The 17,886-nt window shown below is 56.0% G+C and overlaps 1 protein-coding gene across 2 annotated transcripts in view; it reads left to right on the top strand.

The window, feature by feature from the left end:
* JAKMIP3 (Janus kinase and microtubule interacting protein 3) overlaps positions 1–17,886 on the top strand; it is a 33,865-nt gene that overhangs the window by 1,603 nt on the left and 14,376 nt on the right. For both annotated transcript variants that reach the window (XM_040254816.1, XM_040254817.1), the window contains exons 3-7: positions 13,799–14,014; positions 15,344–15,463; positions 15,983–16,129; positions 16,361–16,492; positions 17,578–17,613. In XM_040254816.1, the coding sequence (XP_040110750.1) occupies positions 13,799–14,014; positions 15,344–15,463; positions 15,983–16,129; positions 16,361–16,492; positions 17,578–17,613 (651 nt within the window). The remainder of the gene's footprint in view (positions 1–13,798; positions 14,015–15,343; positions 15,464–15,982; positions 16,130–16,360; positions 16,493–17,577; positions 17,614–17,886) is intronic.

The raw sequence follows: 17,886 nt of genomic DNA on the forward strand, positions 1-17,886 counted from the left end.
GGTGGGGCTGGGACGGGGCTGGGGCGGGGCGGGGCGGGGCGGCGCTGGGACGGGGCGAGGCGGGGCGGGGGCGGGGTGGGGCGGGGAGGGGCGGCGCTGGGACGGGGCGAGGCGGGGCGGGGCGGGGCGGGGTGGGGCTGGGACGGGGCTGGGGCGGGGTGGGGCGGGGTGGGGCGGGGTGTGGGCAGGGCCGCATGGCGCATGGCAGGCCGGGCAGCGCTTGGACTTTGCTCTCAGGCGGGTTCCGCCCGCACAGGGCGCCTGGCACCTCTGCTCTTGGTTTGCGGACTCCAGAGAGGCCAGGCTGCTGAAAACAGCAGGATGCGGTGCAGAACTCACCAGTCAGTGGCCCAGGGCCCAGGAGGCCGCAGTCCTCCCTGCTCCACCCCACCCAGCTTTCCTTCCCATTTCCAGCTTGGTCAGAATGAGACGTCCACGAGGGGGCCCTCCTCTGTCCCCCAAGAAAGGGTTTATGAAAGGTCCCCCGTCTTGCAGGCCCAGGTTAAGCTCAAGGCGTGCAGGGGCCAGTTGGATGACATGAGCTCCGGCTCCATAACCAGGAGGGTCTGCAGTCTGTGAGCTCGCTGGACCCAGAGAGGGGAGACCAGAGGCCCACAGCAAGGGTCCCACCCAAGGCCATCCCAGGGTGCCTGAGCTGTGCAGTCTGGGAAGGAGTGGCTTTTCGCAGGTCAGGAACTCTGTGCATCCCCTGGCTCCCAAGAGCAGCTGCCCGATGCTCCCGAGCCCCTGTGAGGAGAGGCTGTGGAGAACACTCAGAAGTTGTGGGGGGGTTCCACTCGATTCTCCTCATTCCCTGGAGCCTGGACTTCCTTGGCCACTGGGGGGAAATGAGCCCGTCACTCCTGCCAGGCACTTCATCAAGATGCAGCTGGCTTTGCAGCTGGCCACGCTGGGGACCCCTGGATGCCCCTTGGGGGTGCAGCCAGCTTTCCTCCAGCATGGCCGTGCACCCAGGCCACCTCTCCCAGCCTCCTGGGCTTCTGGGTTCCAAAGACCACCATGTTGATTTCCCAGAAGCATTGCAGTCGCTCTGGACACAGGGCACAGAGCTGGGGGCTGTGAACAAGCACAGCTCTGTCACGCTGTGCCTGCAGGGCCCAGACACCCCCACCCTGGGTGGCCCCCTCTCCTCTTCCAGAATGTCCCCTGTTCTACACTCTCCCTTTCAACTCTGCATTCATCTTTGGGCCGTGTGTTGGCACCAGGTCAGCACCCACTGCCCAAATCCACACTCTCTCCGTCACCTCGATTGGCCTCAGTGTTCATCGTGGAGGCTCGTGGCCCAATTTCCTTAACCACAGGGTCATGAGAGGACCGACCGTAGTCCTCAAACTTGGCCTGGGCTCCCCAGGGGGACCCACTCGCAGTTCTAGTTGATTCTTCTGAGTTTTATTCCAAACCCTCAGAAATGTGCCTGCACCTCCCCTTCTTGATTCTCAGGTTCAGCTCTTCCTCAGTTTCCCCATTAGCCCCCCACCCCCAAGTCCCATTCTCAGCAGGCCACACAGCACACCCCAGACAGGGAGGGCAGCTTTGTGGAGCCCCAGGGGCCCCTGTGGGGCCTGGCTGTGGCCCCAGGGAAGGGGCCAGGGCAGGTGCTGCCCCTGTGGGCGAGGGCCTTGGATGAGAGGGTGGCTCTGGGGGCACTCGGCCCAGTCGAGGAGCCGAGGGAGCAGGTGCCCAGTGCCCGCTCCCCGGGCCCTTCCTGCTCTGGTTCCCATGCCCGGGACGTGGGGCGCAAACCAGGGAAAAGGCTGTCGGGACAGGCTTGCTGCTCCGTCTGGGCTGAAATGAGCGTTTACTATTCGCGTTACAGTTGCTCTGTGAACGTTCACGAAAGACCCACCGTGGCCCACAACCTCTCTTGTACACACTTTTATTTTCCTTCAAATTAATTTTTTTCATTTGCTTAATTTTCAAGTGAATGGGTGTTAAGTTGCTTCAGTCGAGTCCAACTCTTTGTGACACCCCTGAATTTCTGGAGGAAGGAATCCCCAGTGAACACAGTAAAGCATTAGGAATCCTGCCCCTGTCTGTGTTCTGAGACATCCTTCCTGGAGCACTCGCTCTTCACATCTCCCCCGGACAGACTGCTTTCTTAAAGCGGCCCGAATCCTGAATCCCCTTTGCCACCAACCCGGGAAACCGTCCCTCCCTCCTGTGTTAGACCCCTCCCTTACCTTCCTCTTTCTTGGATGAATGTTTCTCATCTGGGAGAAAGTACATTCTCTAACCGTTTTCTAGAGACTGCTACTGCTGCTAAGTCGCTTCAGTCGTGTCTGACTCTGTGCGACCCCATAGACGGCAGCCCACTAGGCTCCTCTGTCTCTGGGATTCTCCAGGCAAGAATACTGGAGTGGGGTGCCATTGTCTTCTCCAATGCATGAAAGTGAAAAGCGAAAGCGAAGTCGCTCAGCCGTGGAGACTCTTAGCGACCCCATGGACTGCAGCCTACCAGGCTCCTCCATCCATGGGTCTTTCCAGGCAAGAGTACTGGAGTGGGGCGCCATTGGAGGGAAATGCATTTTGTGAGCCTTTGTGCACGTGGAGTTTTTAGTCTAACCACACTCGCAGTGGATGCTGTAACTCGATGTGGTATTAGAGGTTGGAAAACTTTAATTAGCATTTGAAGGGGTTTCTGCATTGTCTTCTGACTCTGAGTGTTGCTCTTAAGAAACTACACGGTATTCTGATCCCTGGTCCTGCCTCCTCCTGCCCCAGAAGCTATGGAGTGCGGTCCCTGTGCCCGGAGCTTCGCTGAGTCAGGCTGATGTGCCTTCAGTGTGAGCGCTGGCTCACCCAGCTTGCCAGGCAGTCAGGAGCACTCTCTACCTGGAAGCGCATGTCTCTTGGCTCAGGAAAGCCTTGTCCTTCTGTCTCCTTCTTCTCCTTCCCCCTCTCTTCCTTCTGGAACCCCCACTGGCCAGATGTTGGGACTCAGACTCGATACGCTGATTCCTTCCTTTTCTCTCCAGCCTTGGCTTTCGGTTCTGCTTTCTAAGAAATGCCCCAGCCTTTCTCATCTAACTTTTCTGTTTAATAGTTTTGTTTCTGCCTTCATAATTTAATCCTCCAAATGTTTGTTCTCTGAAAGTTTGGTCATTCCCCTCTTACTCATAGATGTAACGTCATCTTATTTCCCTGAGAATAATATAATACTTATATTTCTTATATAAGAAATATAACGCTTGCATTTATCTTACAGTTTTGTCTCTGTCCCTTTCATTGTCTGTGTACTTCAGACCCTCTTGTGCCGTGTTTCATCCCAGCTGCTGTCTCTCACGTTGGAGGGACTCCCTGAGTGACAAGGGCTTTACCTTAAGGTGAACTGGAAGAGATTCTGCCATCTTCTTGGGGACATTTTCCCTTTCATCTTTTTTTTTTTTTTGGTCTTTTTCCACTGAGGAATTCAAGTCAGGGCACTAAGGCAAAAGAACGAAATTTAAAAACATCAGATTGGAAAGGAAAAAATAAACCTGTCTTCTGTGGGTGACATGACTTTGTAGGTAGAAAACTCTAAGGAATTCCCCCAAATGAGCTATTGAATGACTTTGGCAGGGTTGCAAAATACAGAAACAGTACACAAAGCGCAGTCCTATTTTATACACAAGCAACAGTCCAGGACGAAGCTTTAAAATTCCACTCATAGTGGCACAAAAATACAGTCAAAGATTCGGGGGTAACTTCAACAAAAGGCGTGCAAGACTCGTACACTGAAACTATGGATACACAACGCGGCTGAGCGGACCTGTGGATGAGCCGAGTGGAGACGTCCGTGGACTGGAGAACCAGGATCATTGTGGGGGGCACTTCTCCCCAAATTAGCATGAAGAGTCAACGCAGGGCCTGTGAGAACCCCGGAAGGCTGCTTCGCAGGCAGGGAGGAGCCGACTCTAAAGCTTACGTAAAAACGCGAGCAAGCGTCTCCCCTCCTCTGCTGGCTTCCTGTGTCTCCAGTGATGATGCTTGTGAGCTGAAGGCTTAGATTCCAGAGCAGGCTGACTTGTTAGGCTTTTCCTTTAGGGTTGGTGCTCGTTGTGTCTTATTTAAGCAATTCTTTTATTCTGAAGCATGAAGATTTATGTTTTTAGACATTTGTAGTTTCATTTTCATGTACAGGTCTCAGCCCTGCTGCAGCGCGCGCGCGCGCGCGTGTGTGTGTGTGTGAGTGAGTGTGTGTGTGTGTATGAGTGTGTGTGTAAGTGTGTGTGTGTGAATGTGTGTATGAGTGAGTGTGTGTATGAGTGTGTGTGTATGAGTGTGTGTGTGAAGGTGTGTGTGTGAATGTGTGTGTATGAGTGTGTGTGTGAATGTGTGTGTATGAGTGTGTGTGAATGTGTGTGTATGAGTGTGTATGAGTGTGTGTGTGAATGTGTGTATGTGTGTGTATGAGTGTGTGTGTGAATGTGTGTATGAGTGTGTGTGTGAATGTGTGTGTATGAGTGTGTGTGTGTGAATGTGTGTGTACGAGTGTGTGTGCATGTCTCTGAATGTGTGTGTGAGTGTCTATGTGTGAAATATGTAAGGCAGAGGCCCACCTATGCTTTTTTCCATATGGACACACAGTTGTCCTAGCAATTCTTTTTAAATTTCTTTTGGCCATGGAGCGTGGTGTGGAGAATCTTAGTTCCCACCCGTTAACCCCCAGTCTGGGACCAAGCCCATGCCTCCTGCAGGGGAAGCCCTGTGCTCTAACCACGGGACAGCCAGGGGTGTCACAGGACGACTCTGAAAAAGACCATTTGCCCCCAGTCCTCTGCATGCATTAACGATTCTTAATGAGAGGGTGTTTTTTCACCATCTGTCCCATTTCGAGCCTATTTTATAGGAAACACTCCAGTCTTATCATCAGCTGAATTTCTGAGTAGCAAGTCCTCCCACTGTGTTCTTGAAGATTCCTTCAGGCTTCCATGGAAACCTTAGAATCATTTTTCCTAAAAAAAAAAACATTGAAATTTTTATCGGGAGCATAGCTAACTGTTAGAGGACAAGTTGTAACGGAGGGTATAATCATGATGGTTGTAAAAATACACTCTGAATACATGTCAGAATTTTTATTTAAATCAGTGACTAACAAGAAACAAGTAAATGCTACCAGTGATTCGAGCAGGATTTGATCTGAATTGATTTCTGTTCCCTAACCTGACAAAGACCGTTTGCAAGGCCACAAACATCAGCTGGATCACCAAAAAAGCAAGAGTTCCAGAAAAACATCTATCTCTGCTTTATTAACTATGCCAAAGCCTTTGACTGTGCAGATCACAATAAACTGTGGAAAATTCTGAAAGAGATGGAAATACCAGACCACCTGACCTGCCTCTTGAGAAATCTGTATGCAGGTCAGGAAGCAACAGTTAGAACTGGACATAGAACAAAAGACTGGTTCCAAATAGGAAAAGGAGTACGTCAAGGCTGTGTATTGTCACCCTGCTTATTTAACTTCTATGCAGACTACATCATGAGAAAAGCTGGACTGGAAGAAGCACAAGCTGGAATCAAGATTGCCGGGAGAAATATCAATCACCTCAGATATGCAGATGACACCACCCTTATAGCAGAAAGTGAAGAAGAACTAAAGAGCTTCTTGATGAAAGTGTAAGAGGAGAGTGAAAAAGTTGGCTTAATGCTCAACATTGAGAAAACTAAGATCATGGCATCTGGTCCCATCACTTCATGGCAAATAGATGGGCAAAAAGTGGAAACAGTGTCAGACTTTATTTTTTGGCCTCCAAAGTCACTGCAGATGGTGATTGCAGCCATGAAATTAAAAGACGCTTACTCCTTGGAAGGAAAGTTATGACCAACTTAGACAGCATATTCAAAAGCAGAGACATTACTTTACCAACAAAGGTCTGTCTAGTCAAGGCTATGGTTTTTCCAATAGTCATGTATGGATGTGAGAGTTGGACTATAAAGAAAGCTGAGCATCAAAGAATTGATGTTTCTGAACCGTGGTGTTGGAGAAGACTCTTGAGAGTCCCTTGGACTGCAAGAAGATCCAACCAGTCCATCCTAAAGGAGATCAGTCCTGGGTGTTCATTGGAAGGACTGATGCTGAAGCTGAAACTGCAGTATTTTGGCCACCTGATGTGAAGAGCTGACTCATTGGAAAAGACCCTGATGCTGGGAAAGATTAAAGGCAGGAAGAGAAGGGGACGACAGAGGATGAGATGGTTGGTTGGCATCACCGACTCAATGGACTTGAGTTTGAGTAAACTCCAGGAGTTGGTGGTGGACAGAGAGGCCTGGCGTGCTGCAGCCCATGGGGTCGCGAAGAGTTGGGCACGACTGAGCGACTGAACTGACCTGACCTGGAGGAAGTGTTTGCGTTGCTAACAGTTTTCTGCAGATAAACACCTGTCTCCTCAGGGTCATAGGATGGCCTAGTCACAGACGAAGGCACGCGCCTCGGTGGGATCAGACAGCTTTCCAAGGCGCCAACGCTCTTAGAAAATGAACTTATTTTGTGTTTTGCTTATTTTAGAGTCTGTTGCAGTTATTCCCTTTAGAATCCATAATCCTTGCAGGGAATCTCCTTTTGTCTCATGTATATGTGTGTATACGTATATATGAATATATTTCACACACACACACACACACACACACACGTACACATACGAGCTTCCCTGGCGGTTCAGATGGTAAAGAATCCACCTGCCAGTACAGGAGACCCAGGTTCAGTGCCTGGGTCGAGAAGATCCCCTGGAGAAGGAAATGGCAAGCCACTCCAGTGTTCCTGCCTGGAAAATCCCATGGACAGAGGAGCCTGGCAGGCAACAGTCCGTGGGGTCACAAAAGAGTTGGATACAACTGAGTGACTAAGCGTACACACTCTCACACACACACACACACACACACACACACATTATATGTGTATCACTGATGACATACGCGCCTGACAGCAAGAGACTAGTGCCTCGTTTCTGAGACCCCCACCCCTGCCCGGTGGCCGACAGCTCCGCCTCCCTCTTAGCCCAGTGGGCAGGGAACGGGGTGTAGCTCACATTCCACCCACTGCACTTCCCGCCCCTCCCACCAGGCGTCGCTGTTGCAGGCCGGTCCACGAGGCGCTGCCCCGACGGGCATCAGGACCCAGCGTCCCCAGCCCCACCTCCGTCCACCTCGGCCACTGTTCCCAAAGCCCCATCATGTCACAGAACACACAAAGTAATTTTCCCAGTTTTTCTGGGATATTCTTGACACAGTTACCTTACATCACTGTATAGGTGTAAAGTGCACAGCATGTGGTCCGGCTAATCCGTGCGTGAAACGACTACCTCCGTGAGGAGTTTAGTTAGTATCCACCAGCTCACAAAGAGGCAGCAAGAAGCCAAAAGAAAATCTAAAAGAATTTCTCCCTGTGGTGAGAACTCCTAAGACCTCTGTCACCAGTATAAATCAGTGCTGTGTTTCTCTGCAGTGTCAGCACATTCGGAAAACTCCGCTGTGTCCACAGAACTGGAAAAGGCCGATCTTCTTTCCAGTCTCAAAGAAGGGCGATGCCAAAGAATGTTCACACTGCCGCACAACTGTGCTCATTTCACATGCTAGCACGGTTATGCTCAAAATCCTCCAAGCTAGGCTTCAGCAGTACATGACCGAGAACTTCCAGATGGACCAGCTGGGTTTAAAAAAAGCAGAGGAAGCAGAGAGCAAATTGCCAACCTTCCGTGAATCAAAAAGAAAGCAAGGGGATTCCAGAAACGCATCTGCTTCTGCTTCGTTCACTATGCTAAAGCCTTTGTGTGGATCACAACAAACTGTGGAAAATTATTCAAGAGATGGGAATACCAGACCACCTTACCTGCCTCCTAAGAAACCTGTATGTGGGTCAAGAAGCAACAGTTAAACCCAGATAAGGAAAAACAGACTGGTTCAAAATTGGGAAAAGAGTATGACAAAGCTATATATTGTTACCCTGTTTATTTAACTCACGTGCAGATTACATCATGCAAAATGCAGGGCTGGCTGAATCACAGCTGGAGTCAAGATTGCTGGGAGAAATATCAACAACCTCAGATATGCAGATGATACCACCCTTATGGCAGAAAGTGAAGAGGAACTAAAGAGCCTCTTGATGAAAATGAAGGAGAGTGAAAAAGCTGGCTTAAAGCTCAACGTTCAAAAAAATAAAATTATGGCCTCTGGTCCCATCACTTCATGATGAATAGATGGGGGAAAAGTGAAGTAACTGGTTTTATTTTTCTAGGCTCCAAAATCACTGTGGATGGTGACTGAAGCCATGAAATTAAAAGGCGCTTGCTCCTTAGAAGAAGAGCTATGACCAACTTAGAAAGTTTATTAAAAAGCAGAGACATGACTTTGCCAACAAAAAGTCTTTCTAGTCAAAGCTATGGTTTTCCAGTAGCCCTGTATGGGTGTGAGAGTTAGACCATAAGGAAAGCTGAGTGCTGAATAATTAATGCTTTTTGAACTGCAGTGTTGGAGAAGATTCTTGAGAGTCCCTTGGACAGCAAGGAGATCCAACTAGTCCATCCTAAAGGAAATCTGTCCTGGGTGTTCATTAGAAGGACTGATGCTGAAGCTGAAGTTTCAATCCTTTGGCCACCTGATGTGAAGAACTGACTCATTGGAAAAGACCCTGATACTGGGAAAGATTGAAGGCAGGAGGAGAAAGGGATGACAGAGGATGAGATGGTTGGATGGCATCACCGACTCGATGGACATGGGTTTGAGCAGGCTCCGGGAGTTGGTGGAGGACAGGAAGGCCTGGCGTGCTGCAGTCCATGGGGTCGCAAAGAGTGGGAAGTGACAGCGATAGAAGAACAACAACCAGTCTGCACCGTCAGCTCATGTAGAGACAAAAAGAAAAAAAGAGAAAATTTTGAAAGAATTTTCCTTACGATGAGAACTCTTAGGATCTACTCCGTTAACAGCTTCCTTATATATCAGTATAAATCAATACTCTGTTTCTGTGCCATGTCAGCAAATAATGAAAAACACACGTGAAGTCTCAGCCACAGGCCCAGCACACAGGAGGAGCTCGGAGAACGAGGGTCAGAGTGAGCGCCAGTTCCCGCCTCCCGTGAGCCTCCTCCTCTCAGCTGACGGAGGCCCAGCACCTGCTCAGCCTTTCCGTTCAGGCTCCTGCTGGTGTGAGCGTCCAAGCCCTGGACCTGGCAGTGAATTCAGGTCGACACCCGGCCCCACCGTGCGAACACATCTGGGGTGGCTCTGAGGGGATGGGGAGATCTCGGCTGGAATGGGGGGGCTGGGAAATTTTCAGAAGGGAGGTTGGAAACGGGGGGAGTGGGGACAAAAGTGGCAGGTGGAGGATGTGGTCCAGAGGCCGGCCTGGGTCAGGCCTGGCCTGGAGGGGGAGTGGGCTGGGGGCTGTGCAGAGGCAGGGCCCAGCCCCGAGCCACCGTGCGGGGCCAGTGGGGGTCAGGGGGCTTAGGGCCAGAGGAGGGACGTGGGCCCGGAGACGAGGACGACGGCCGCGCGGTGAGGTCCACTGGCTCCCCCGCTGGGGGTGACTGTGCTGACGAGAGTCTCAGGGACTCCCATAGAGAAACCTGGCTGTGAACACCTCGGATGATGTTTGATAATCGTAGTTCCTTACAGCCATCAAGCCAAACGTTGCCATTTCCCGGGCTATGGCACGGGCCTGCCCGGGGGGTGGTAACGATTTCCCTGGGCCTGGGAGGAGGGCCCGTGGCTCTGGGAGGTCTGGGGTCAACTGGTGCTCCGTGGAGCAGTGGCCTGTGGGACACGCAGTCCCCTCCTCCCCATCCCTGGCAATGCCCAGCGCTGGACTCAGAACCCGGCGTGTGAGGGCGCTTGCAGCCGGGAGCAGCTGTGCAGCGGCCAGTGCACACACAGGGCTGCAGCCAAGTAAGGGGGAGCCCGGGAGCCCTGCTGTGGCCCAAGGATGGAGCATGGTGGCCGGGGGCCGCCTGAATGGGAAGCCAAGGAGCGTGAGGGGAGGTCCAGGCCTCCGTGTCCACATGCAGCCAGCACCCCGAGCACAGGCGCTCTGCCCAGCATGATGCTGGTGTGTTTGCGTTCAGCAAACCCAGGGCTGAACTCCTGCACGTGGGGGCAGGGAGCCCGCCTGGACAGCTGTGCCGGCAGCTGGCCCAGCAGGGAGGGGGCCAGAGAGAGTGGACCTCAACATGCAGCGGCCACTTTGCAAAGAACATGACAACCCCCAAGTGGCCGAAAGCAAGAGGCTCTTGGGCAGCAGTGTGTCCACTGTGGCTGGCATTTCGGGCTGGGTCCCGCCTGCTCGTCCGAGCCGCTCTGGGCCTCACCCTGGGGCTCTGGCCTGTTTGGGGTCTTCCGAAGTGCAGCTCACAGGTTCTGAAGGGGGGCTGTGGTCATCTGTGGCCGCATCACAGAGCCAGTGGACAGTGGGCTGGCCCTGGTGAGGTTGAGGCTGAGCCCCCGCAGGACCAGGCATGGGCAGGAGTGGGATGACTGGGTGGAGCCAGGCCAGCTGTGGACAATGAGGTCCCTGTTTTGACCCCAGGATGCTGGGTGCTGGCTGGAGGTGAGGTCACGGAGGTCTCAGACAGAAGCTGCATGGAGGGTGGCGATGGGTAGCCGGCCGGTACACCCACACAGAACCCGGGAGGCCAGTTGGGCTGCAAGCTGGCCCCTCCTGAGGAATGGACTCCCTGGGGCTTCTCCCTGGGGGCTCACATCAGACCATCCGGGGGACCTTAGGAGGTGACACCCCAAGTGAGGCCACACCCGCTGTTCTCGCAGCCCCCATAGCTCTGCTGCCCAGCTCCCTGGACTTTACAGAGGGGGTCTGGACTCTCAGGCGGCCCTGGACAGCTGCACGGTGTCCCTGGAGAGCTCAATCTGGGGTGGGGGATGGCTCCTATCAAAGTGGAAGCCAAGCAGCCGTCCGCTCTGACTTCCTCACCGAGCTCAGGCCCGTGCCCTGCGTCCCGCCCGTACTGGGCTGGTGACCTGCCCTGAGGACCAGGCTGCCTGCCACGGGTGGGGAGGGGCCGGACTCTCAGCCCAGGAGCAGCTCCGGGCACCTTTGAGCTGTGCCATTCTGGAATCAGGAGAGGATGTCTATCGGGCACTCACTAAAATACCAGCTCAGATGGCTACTAAAAATCCTGTAAACCCAAGGAAGGGCAAAACCAGGCATTGTCTCACACTCCGCTGTGTGTCCACTCTCTGGGGAGCGGTCCTCCCGGGGCAGGTGGGAGCTCACCTGTCCAGAGCTGGGGAGGGAGAGTCCCCGGGGTGAGGGGGCCGCTGCTGCGCTGGGCTTGATGGTGATCCCTGATGGGCGTGTGGGGCGTGGGAGCTGGAGGGGCCTCAGCTCGGGGGTGGTGGTTAGACCATGTCAGCGCGCCTCACCCCACCTGGTGCTGGTAAGTGTGGGTCCCAGGCTCCCCTGCGGCCCTGCTTGTGTGCACCCGCTCTGAGCCTGCCTGTGCTGGGGGTGGGGTGATGGCCCGAGAAGGGTGCCCTCTCCCCCCGGCAGGGGCGATGCTCCTGCCTCAGCGCCCTCCTGCGCCCTTCTCTCGGGACCCATTGTCCCAGGGACCCCCGGGTTTTCATACCCACACAACAGGGAGTGGGGCTGGGGGGGCCAGGCAGCCCCTCTGGAAGCGGGCGGCCTCCAGCAAGGACTCTGAATCTTGCTCTTGGTACTCGGGGACGCACGGAAGTGGTGAGGTCTGATTCCCTGGCTGTGTTGCAAGGCCAGGGGTGGGGCATGAGTGGCCCCGGGAGACCGACTGGAAGCTGCTGCTACAGTCTGGGTGAGGGCAGGTGGCCGGGGCCAACTGACCCATCCTGATGACTCCGTGTCAGCTTTGAAAGCCCCCGTCCTGGGCTCCAGGGAGGGCGGGGTCCACTGGGTGTGGACGTGGGTGTGGCTGGCAACACAGGCAGGGACGGGTCGTGACCCCCGCTCTCTGCAGCCGCGCCCTCCAGGACCCCACAGCCCCTCCTGGGCACAGCAGGAAGACCTGCAGGAAGGGGGCCGTGCGTGCAAGTTTGTAGCCCCGGAGGCGGGGCTGCCCGCTGAGCCTTCCCTGGCCGTCCAGTTTCCTGGGTTTGAATTTGCACCCCTAGCTGGAAGCAGCCCCCAGAGTGAGGTGGGGGCCTCACGTGGCAAAGGGCATCCCCCCTCAGCTGGCCGACCCCGCCATGCACCCACCCACGCTTCCTCCACAGGCAGGCCTCTGAGTCCAAACAGCAGGACCGGGAGATGCAGGAGCGTGCCCCAGGTTGAGCCCCTCGGTATTCAGGCGCAGTGAGGCGCTGAGCACAAGGCCCCTGCGGATGCTGATCTCAGAGGCGTTTTCCTCCTCAGAGATCCAGCCCCGCCCGCGGGGGAGCCGGCGCACATCCCACTGTGGGCGGATCACGGAGCCCCGCGTCTGACTCGAGCATGCTACCCGGCGCGTGTGATGACTTCTCCTGGAAGTCAGCTTTCTGGTCTAAACCGTCTGCTGAAATCACTGATTTGAGAGGGACTGTGTGTGGAGACCCTTGCTTCCATGCTTCCTGATGAAGGAACAGAGATGTTTCCAAGGTGTCTGTGCAAGGGGCTAAATGTGAGACCAGCTGCGTATTAACAGGCCGTGTTTTCACCAGCCTGTTGGTTTCTGCTAACTGACCGGGCTTCCTCTCTCCACTTTGCCCTGTGCTCCAGGCAATGGGGTTTAGCGGCTGAGGGTTTCTTTTCCTCTGCTCGGCACATCGCTTGCCTGTGAATTCTGTGATCTGGGCTAATTAGATGAGGCGACTCTTTGTTCCAAGCTGACTTCAGCAGATGGCTGATTTATTAACTTATCCAAACCCCGCACAGCAGGCAAAGCAGCAGCGCAGCCTGCGCTGCCCTGCTGTGTGGAGTGTGTCTTAAATCGAGTCCTCTTGGGAATCTGATGCTGCTTGGACATCCCCAGCACCGACCGGGCGGCATGGGGGCCATTCTGCCGGCTCCTCCTCCAGGGTAGCAGCCTGCCCTTCGCTCAGGGACACCGCTGTGGCCTCTGGGAGGGGTCTGGAGGGGCCAGACGCTGTCAGGAGCTTGAGCGCGTCAGGGAGAGTGGACAGGGCTGTGGATCCTCCACCACCACCCCGGCCCCCCGCCAGTCTGGATCCTGCTGGTTCAGGGACCACCCCCCAACCCAAGGCTTAGCTTAGAGGAAGCCGAATTTAAACTGTAGCTCTGCCTGCAGTCGGGCAGAACCCTGCCTTCCGTCCACTCCTCGGAGCCAGGAGAGGCCGGTGCAGGAGGCCGTGTGTCTTGGCCCCATCTATCATCCAGCCTTCTCAGGCCCGGTGTCCACAGAGCAGAGGGGCAGAGGCCACGAGGGCTTTGGGCCCCACAGCTCCTTTTCCTCCACATCCACAGTTGCCTGTTTTAACACGAACTTGTTGACGGGGTATGGGGAACCCGGGGCGGCTCTGCTCCGCCCAGCGCTCAGCGGAAGGCGGGAGGTGGAGGTGGCCTCTGTGGGCCCTGCTGGCTGAGGAGCCCCTGCGGGCCCTCTGGGGAATCCTGCCAGGAGCCCGGGAGACCGGGCAGGCTGCGCGGGATCCAGGAAGGTGGCCTCAGCCGGCCCCGCCTGGTCGGAGCCGCAGAGCCGTGAGCGGCCTGGGCGGGGCATGCGGCTCTCAGTCCAGGCTTTGCTTCAGGTCTCAGAGCCCGAGAGGCTGGCAGGGCTGCTCAGCAGGGGTCCCTCCCGATGCTTGTGCTCAAGTCACTGCCTGTCTCTATAGTAACTGCGTCTTACCTGCCTGCGTGTGTGATTGTGTTCTGTTCTCCTTGTAGATGGAGGAGATAAAATTTAAAGACAGAGCAGTCTTCGTGCTGGAGAGAGAGTTAGGGGTTCAAGCCGGGCATGCTCAGAGACTCCAGCTCCAAAAAGAGGCTCTAGACGAGCAGCTGTCCCAGGTCAAAGAGACCGACCGGCACCCGGGCAGCCCCAGGCGGGAGCTTCCTCACGCAAGCGGTGCAGGAGACGCCTCAGACCACTCGGGAAGCCCTGTAAGCACCTCCCACGCTCGCCCAGTCAACCCAGAGCCCAGACTGCCCCGCGCGCAGCTCATGGTCCCATGGGCAGCTCCCTGGGGAGTCCCGAGCCCAAGCCTTGGGGACTCTGCCCATGTCTGCAGCCCACAGGCCAGGGGGACCCTCGGCTTCTCCGGCTTGGCTGAAAGGGCCCAGAGACTTCTCTCTCTTCCCTCCTTGCTGCCGCAGCGGAGTACTGGCCTTGTCCTCCCTTCTCCCTCCCATGGGCCTTGAGCTGCAGGCTTCCAGTTGTGCCCGCCTCCACCACCAGCCCCAGGTTGCTAAGGGGCCCTCCTTTGCTGCTGGGGGAGGTAGCCTGGCAGCTCCATCACCGTACGCAGGCTCTGCCCTCTGCTGGCCCTGACCCTCCCACTGTGGTTTCTGCGCTCGTGACCAGCTGCCCAGCACCCACTTTCCTTGTGACCACACCACTGTCCACGCTAGGGCTGCGTGACCACGCGCGGCTGTGACCCCACCCATCTCCTCTCACCGCTCCTCATTCAGAGCCCTCTGCGGGGCCCCAGGAGTCTGGAAAGGGTCCACTCCACAGACCCTCCCCACAGTCCTTCCGGGTCGGCCCCCGCCTCTCCTGCACCTGCTGAATGAGGAGCTGTCACCCGGTCCTTCCCGGACTTGCGTCTGTTTGCTTTGAGGACAGAGCTGCGTTTGAGCCGAGCCAGCCCTAGGGCAGTGATTGTTCAAGAATGGAGCGACATTTTACAATCTTGTTATATAGATGGCTTAACTGGGTTAAAACCAGCTCTGGCACCCGACAGATCCCATTAACTCCAGAGATTCTGAAACCAGATCAAAATGGTTTCATTGATTTTTTTTTTTTTAGTAAGTTCCAGTGGCTCCCAAAGTGACCTTTTAGAAACTCAATTTGAGGGACCACTCTTCCTGGGAATCTCACTTTCAAAAGTCTTAAGCTGAACATCACTTCCTGGGCTCACATTATAGTTCGAGGAAAGTGAGGCCCCCGCTACGGTGCAGGGCAGTCCTCCCCCGCCTTGAAAGCTGCAGCCAGCAGCGGCCACGTGGAGCATGGTGCTTGCTTCTGGGGTTTTCTCAGTGTCTTGCCCTCCTGCGGCATCTGCATCCGCACGCCCTCACCCCCACGTCTGCACTCTGGACAGTTCTGCTCCTGCTGTCTGTCCCCAGCGTGCAGCCCGCAGTTCCCCCAGCCATTAGAATCATGGGCCATCGTGACACAGACGTGCCTTGGTTTCCGTGGTGTGCTGGGACTTGCCATGGTTTTTGTGTCTGTGTCTACGAACAGTTATTTGCAGTTGATTTTTGTTTTAGGAACAGCAGTTGGATGAAAAGGATGCTCGGCGTTTCCAACTTAAGATTGCGGAGCTGAGCGCGATCATCCGGAAACTCGAGGACCGCAATGCCCTGCTGTCGGAGGAACGGAACGAACTGGTGGGTGGCCTCGGGCCTCTGAATTCTGTGGGCCTATGCCTGCCGTGGAGGGGGAGCTGGGCATCCACTTCCAAAGATTCCCACGGAGAAGAAGAGTGATGGTGACAAGCCGTTTCCAATAAAACTTTATTAACATCAGGTAGGGGACCAGACACGGGCTGAGGCACTGGCTGGCTGACCCCTGCCCTGGGTCACTGGGGCACGTGTCTCTGTTCTGTGTGTCATCTGAGACGTGTGACGACCTCGCCTGCTAGAGGCGCCCTCACCGTCAGTCCTTATGGCCACAGAGGGTCACCAGTGACCTGGCTGCTGGGACATGAGTTCTTCCAGGTGGCGGAAGGCTCACGGACTGGGCCGTTTCCCCATAGCTTGTTCGAGCAGAACAGAGTGCACGGCCAGACCGCCGACCTCCATGGAACACAAGGCTTGTTCTGCTTGCGTCAACACCTCTGTTTGGAGGCTGCTGGTTCTCTGTGATGCTTTTAAACATCATAATACATAATTAATCTCGTCTTTCAGTTGAAGCGTGTAAGGGAAGCTGAAAGTCAGTACAAGCCATTGCTGGACAAAAACAAACGCCTTACTCGGAAGAACGAAGATCTGTCCCACAGTTTACGTCGGATGGAAAACAAGTTAAAATTTGTCACCCAGGAGAACATAGAGATGGTAAGGAGCCCATTCTTTTGTAACTAGCCTCTTCTACGCGAGGTCTAATAGCAATTTCAAGGCTTTCGTCTCACAGGCATCTGTGGGGCTGGGAGCTCGCCGGCAGGGAGGCCCAGGGGTGACCAGTGACAGGGCTTCTGAGGTACAGGCAGGCGGGGTGAGGAGACCCCAGCTGCCCTTCAGTGGTTGGGCACCTCACTCCACATGTTGTGTGGTCTGTCTGGTTTTCAGAGGCAGAGAGCGGGGATCATACGGAGACCCAGCTCCTTGAACGACCTGGATCAGAGTCAGGACGAGCGGGAGGTGGACTTCCTGAAGTTGCAGATTGTTGAGCAGCAGCACCTCATAGACGAGCTCTCCAAGGTGACCGCTGGGCGCTGCCCACTCGCTGGCCCCGCTCGCAGACCCGCCCCGCTCTGATGCCCACAGGGCACCCGGGACCCAGGACTCGGGCCGAGTCTCTCCCCAGGGGTTGGATCCTGCCCCTCCAAATCCCTCCCGTTCCTCACCTTCAGGCTGGGGCTCTCAGAGCAGCAACACCGCCTGTGTCCACCCTGGGCCTCTTACCGTGTTGGAGGCAGGATCCAGAGTCAGGGTGGGGTGGGGCCGGGCTCCCGCCAGGGGTGCTGGGGAGGACAGGAAGGTTCCGATGGCCGCCAACCACGTTCCTTTGATCTCAGCCATCTTCCTAGCCCCCTCCCCTTCTCTGGGCACCACCCATCCCCACCCAAGATGGTCTCCTCCCAAGATCCATAACCTAGCCACATTGCACAGACCCTATATCCAAACAAGGCCACAGCCCCAGGTCTGGGGGTGGGGTGTGGGCATGCCTTTCTGGGGAGCCAACCTCCACCTACGTCCCCTTCTCCCTGCATCCCCCACCCCCAGCACAGCTTTTCCAATAGTCCTTCCTCAGACCCCGTCCAGTTACCCTCCTTAGAGTACCTCCTAGTCCTCTGTGGGACCTAGGCCGACTCCAAGGTCAGACCAGTTCAGAACCAGCTGCTTGGGTCGTTCTGTGCCCTTGGTGGTGGCGGGGGTGGGGGTGGGGCTGAAGAGAGGACAGCAGCGGAGCTCTCTGTCACTTCCCGCCCAGTGGTCAGGATGGGCCTGAGGTCAGCCTTCCGGCGGGGCCTGAGGTCAGTGCTCTGGTCCCTTCAGTGGCCAGTGACCGTCCATCCCCTCAATAATAGGAATACACGAGGGGAAGAGGAAAGCGAAAGCACCCTGGCTACGAATGTACTCCCGCCCCTGCCTCTGAAGGCTCTCCCCCTTGCGGCGTCAGCCTAGGGAGGAGGGACCAAGCCCAGGGACGGCCTGCCCTCTCAGGGAAGGGTCTGAGGAGAGCCACGGGAACCTGCATAGGGAAGCGGAGAGACTGGGGGCCGGCGGGACCCTGGGGCTGGCGCGGGCAAGGTCTGTGCCCCAAGATGCCTCTTCTCTTCCAGACCCTGGAGACCGCTGGCTACGTGAAGAGCGTGTTAGTAAGTGCCCTCAGCATCTCACCTACATCCCTCCCACTGCCCTCACCAGCCACTCCTATATCCCCTCAACTTCCCTCAGTGTCCCCGCCTACAGCCCCTCCCACCCCCTCAGCGTCCCCGCCCACATCCCCTCCCACTCCCTCAGCGTCCCCGCCTACGGCCCCTCCCACCCCCTCAGCGTCCCCGCCTACATCCCCTCCCACCCCCTCAGCGTCCCCGCCTACAGCCCCTCCCACCCCCTCAGCGTCCCCGCCTACAGCCCCTCCCACCCCC

The sequence above is a fragment of the Oryx dammah genome, unplaced genomic scaffold, assembly GCF_014754425.2.
Source record: "Oryx dammah isolate SB20612 unplaced genomic scaffold, SCBI_Odam_1.1 HiC_scaffold_14, whole genome shotgun sequence".
In the NCBI taxonomy this organism is placed as follows: Eukaryota; Metazoa; Chordata; class Mammalia; order Artiodactyla; family Bovidae; genus Oryx; species Oryx dammah.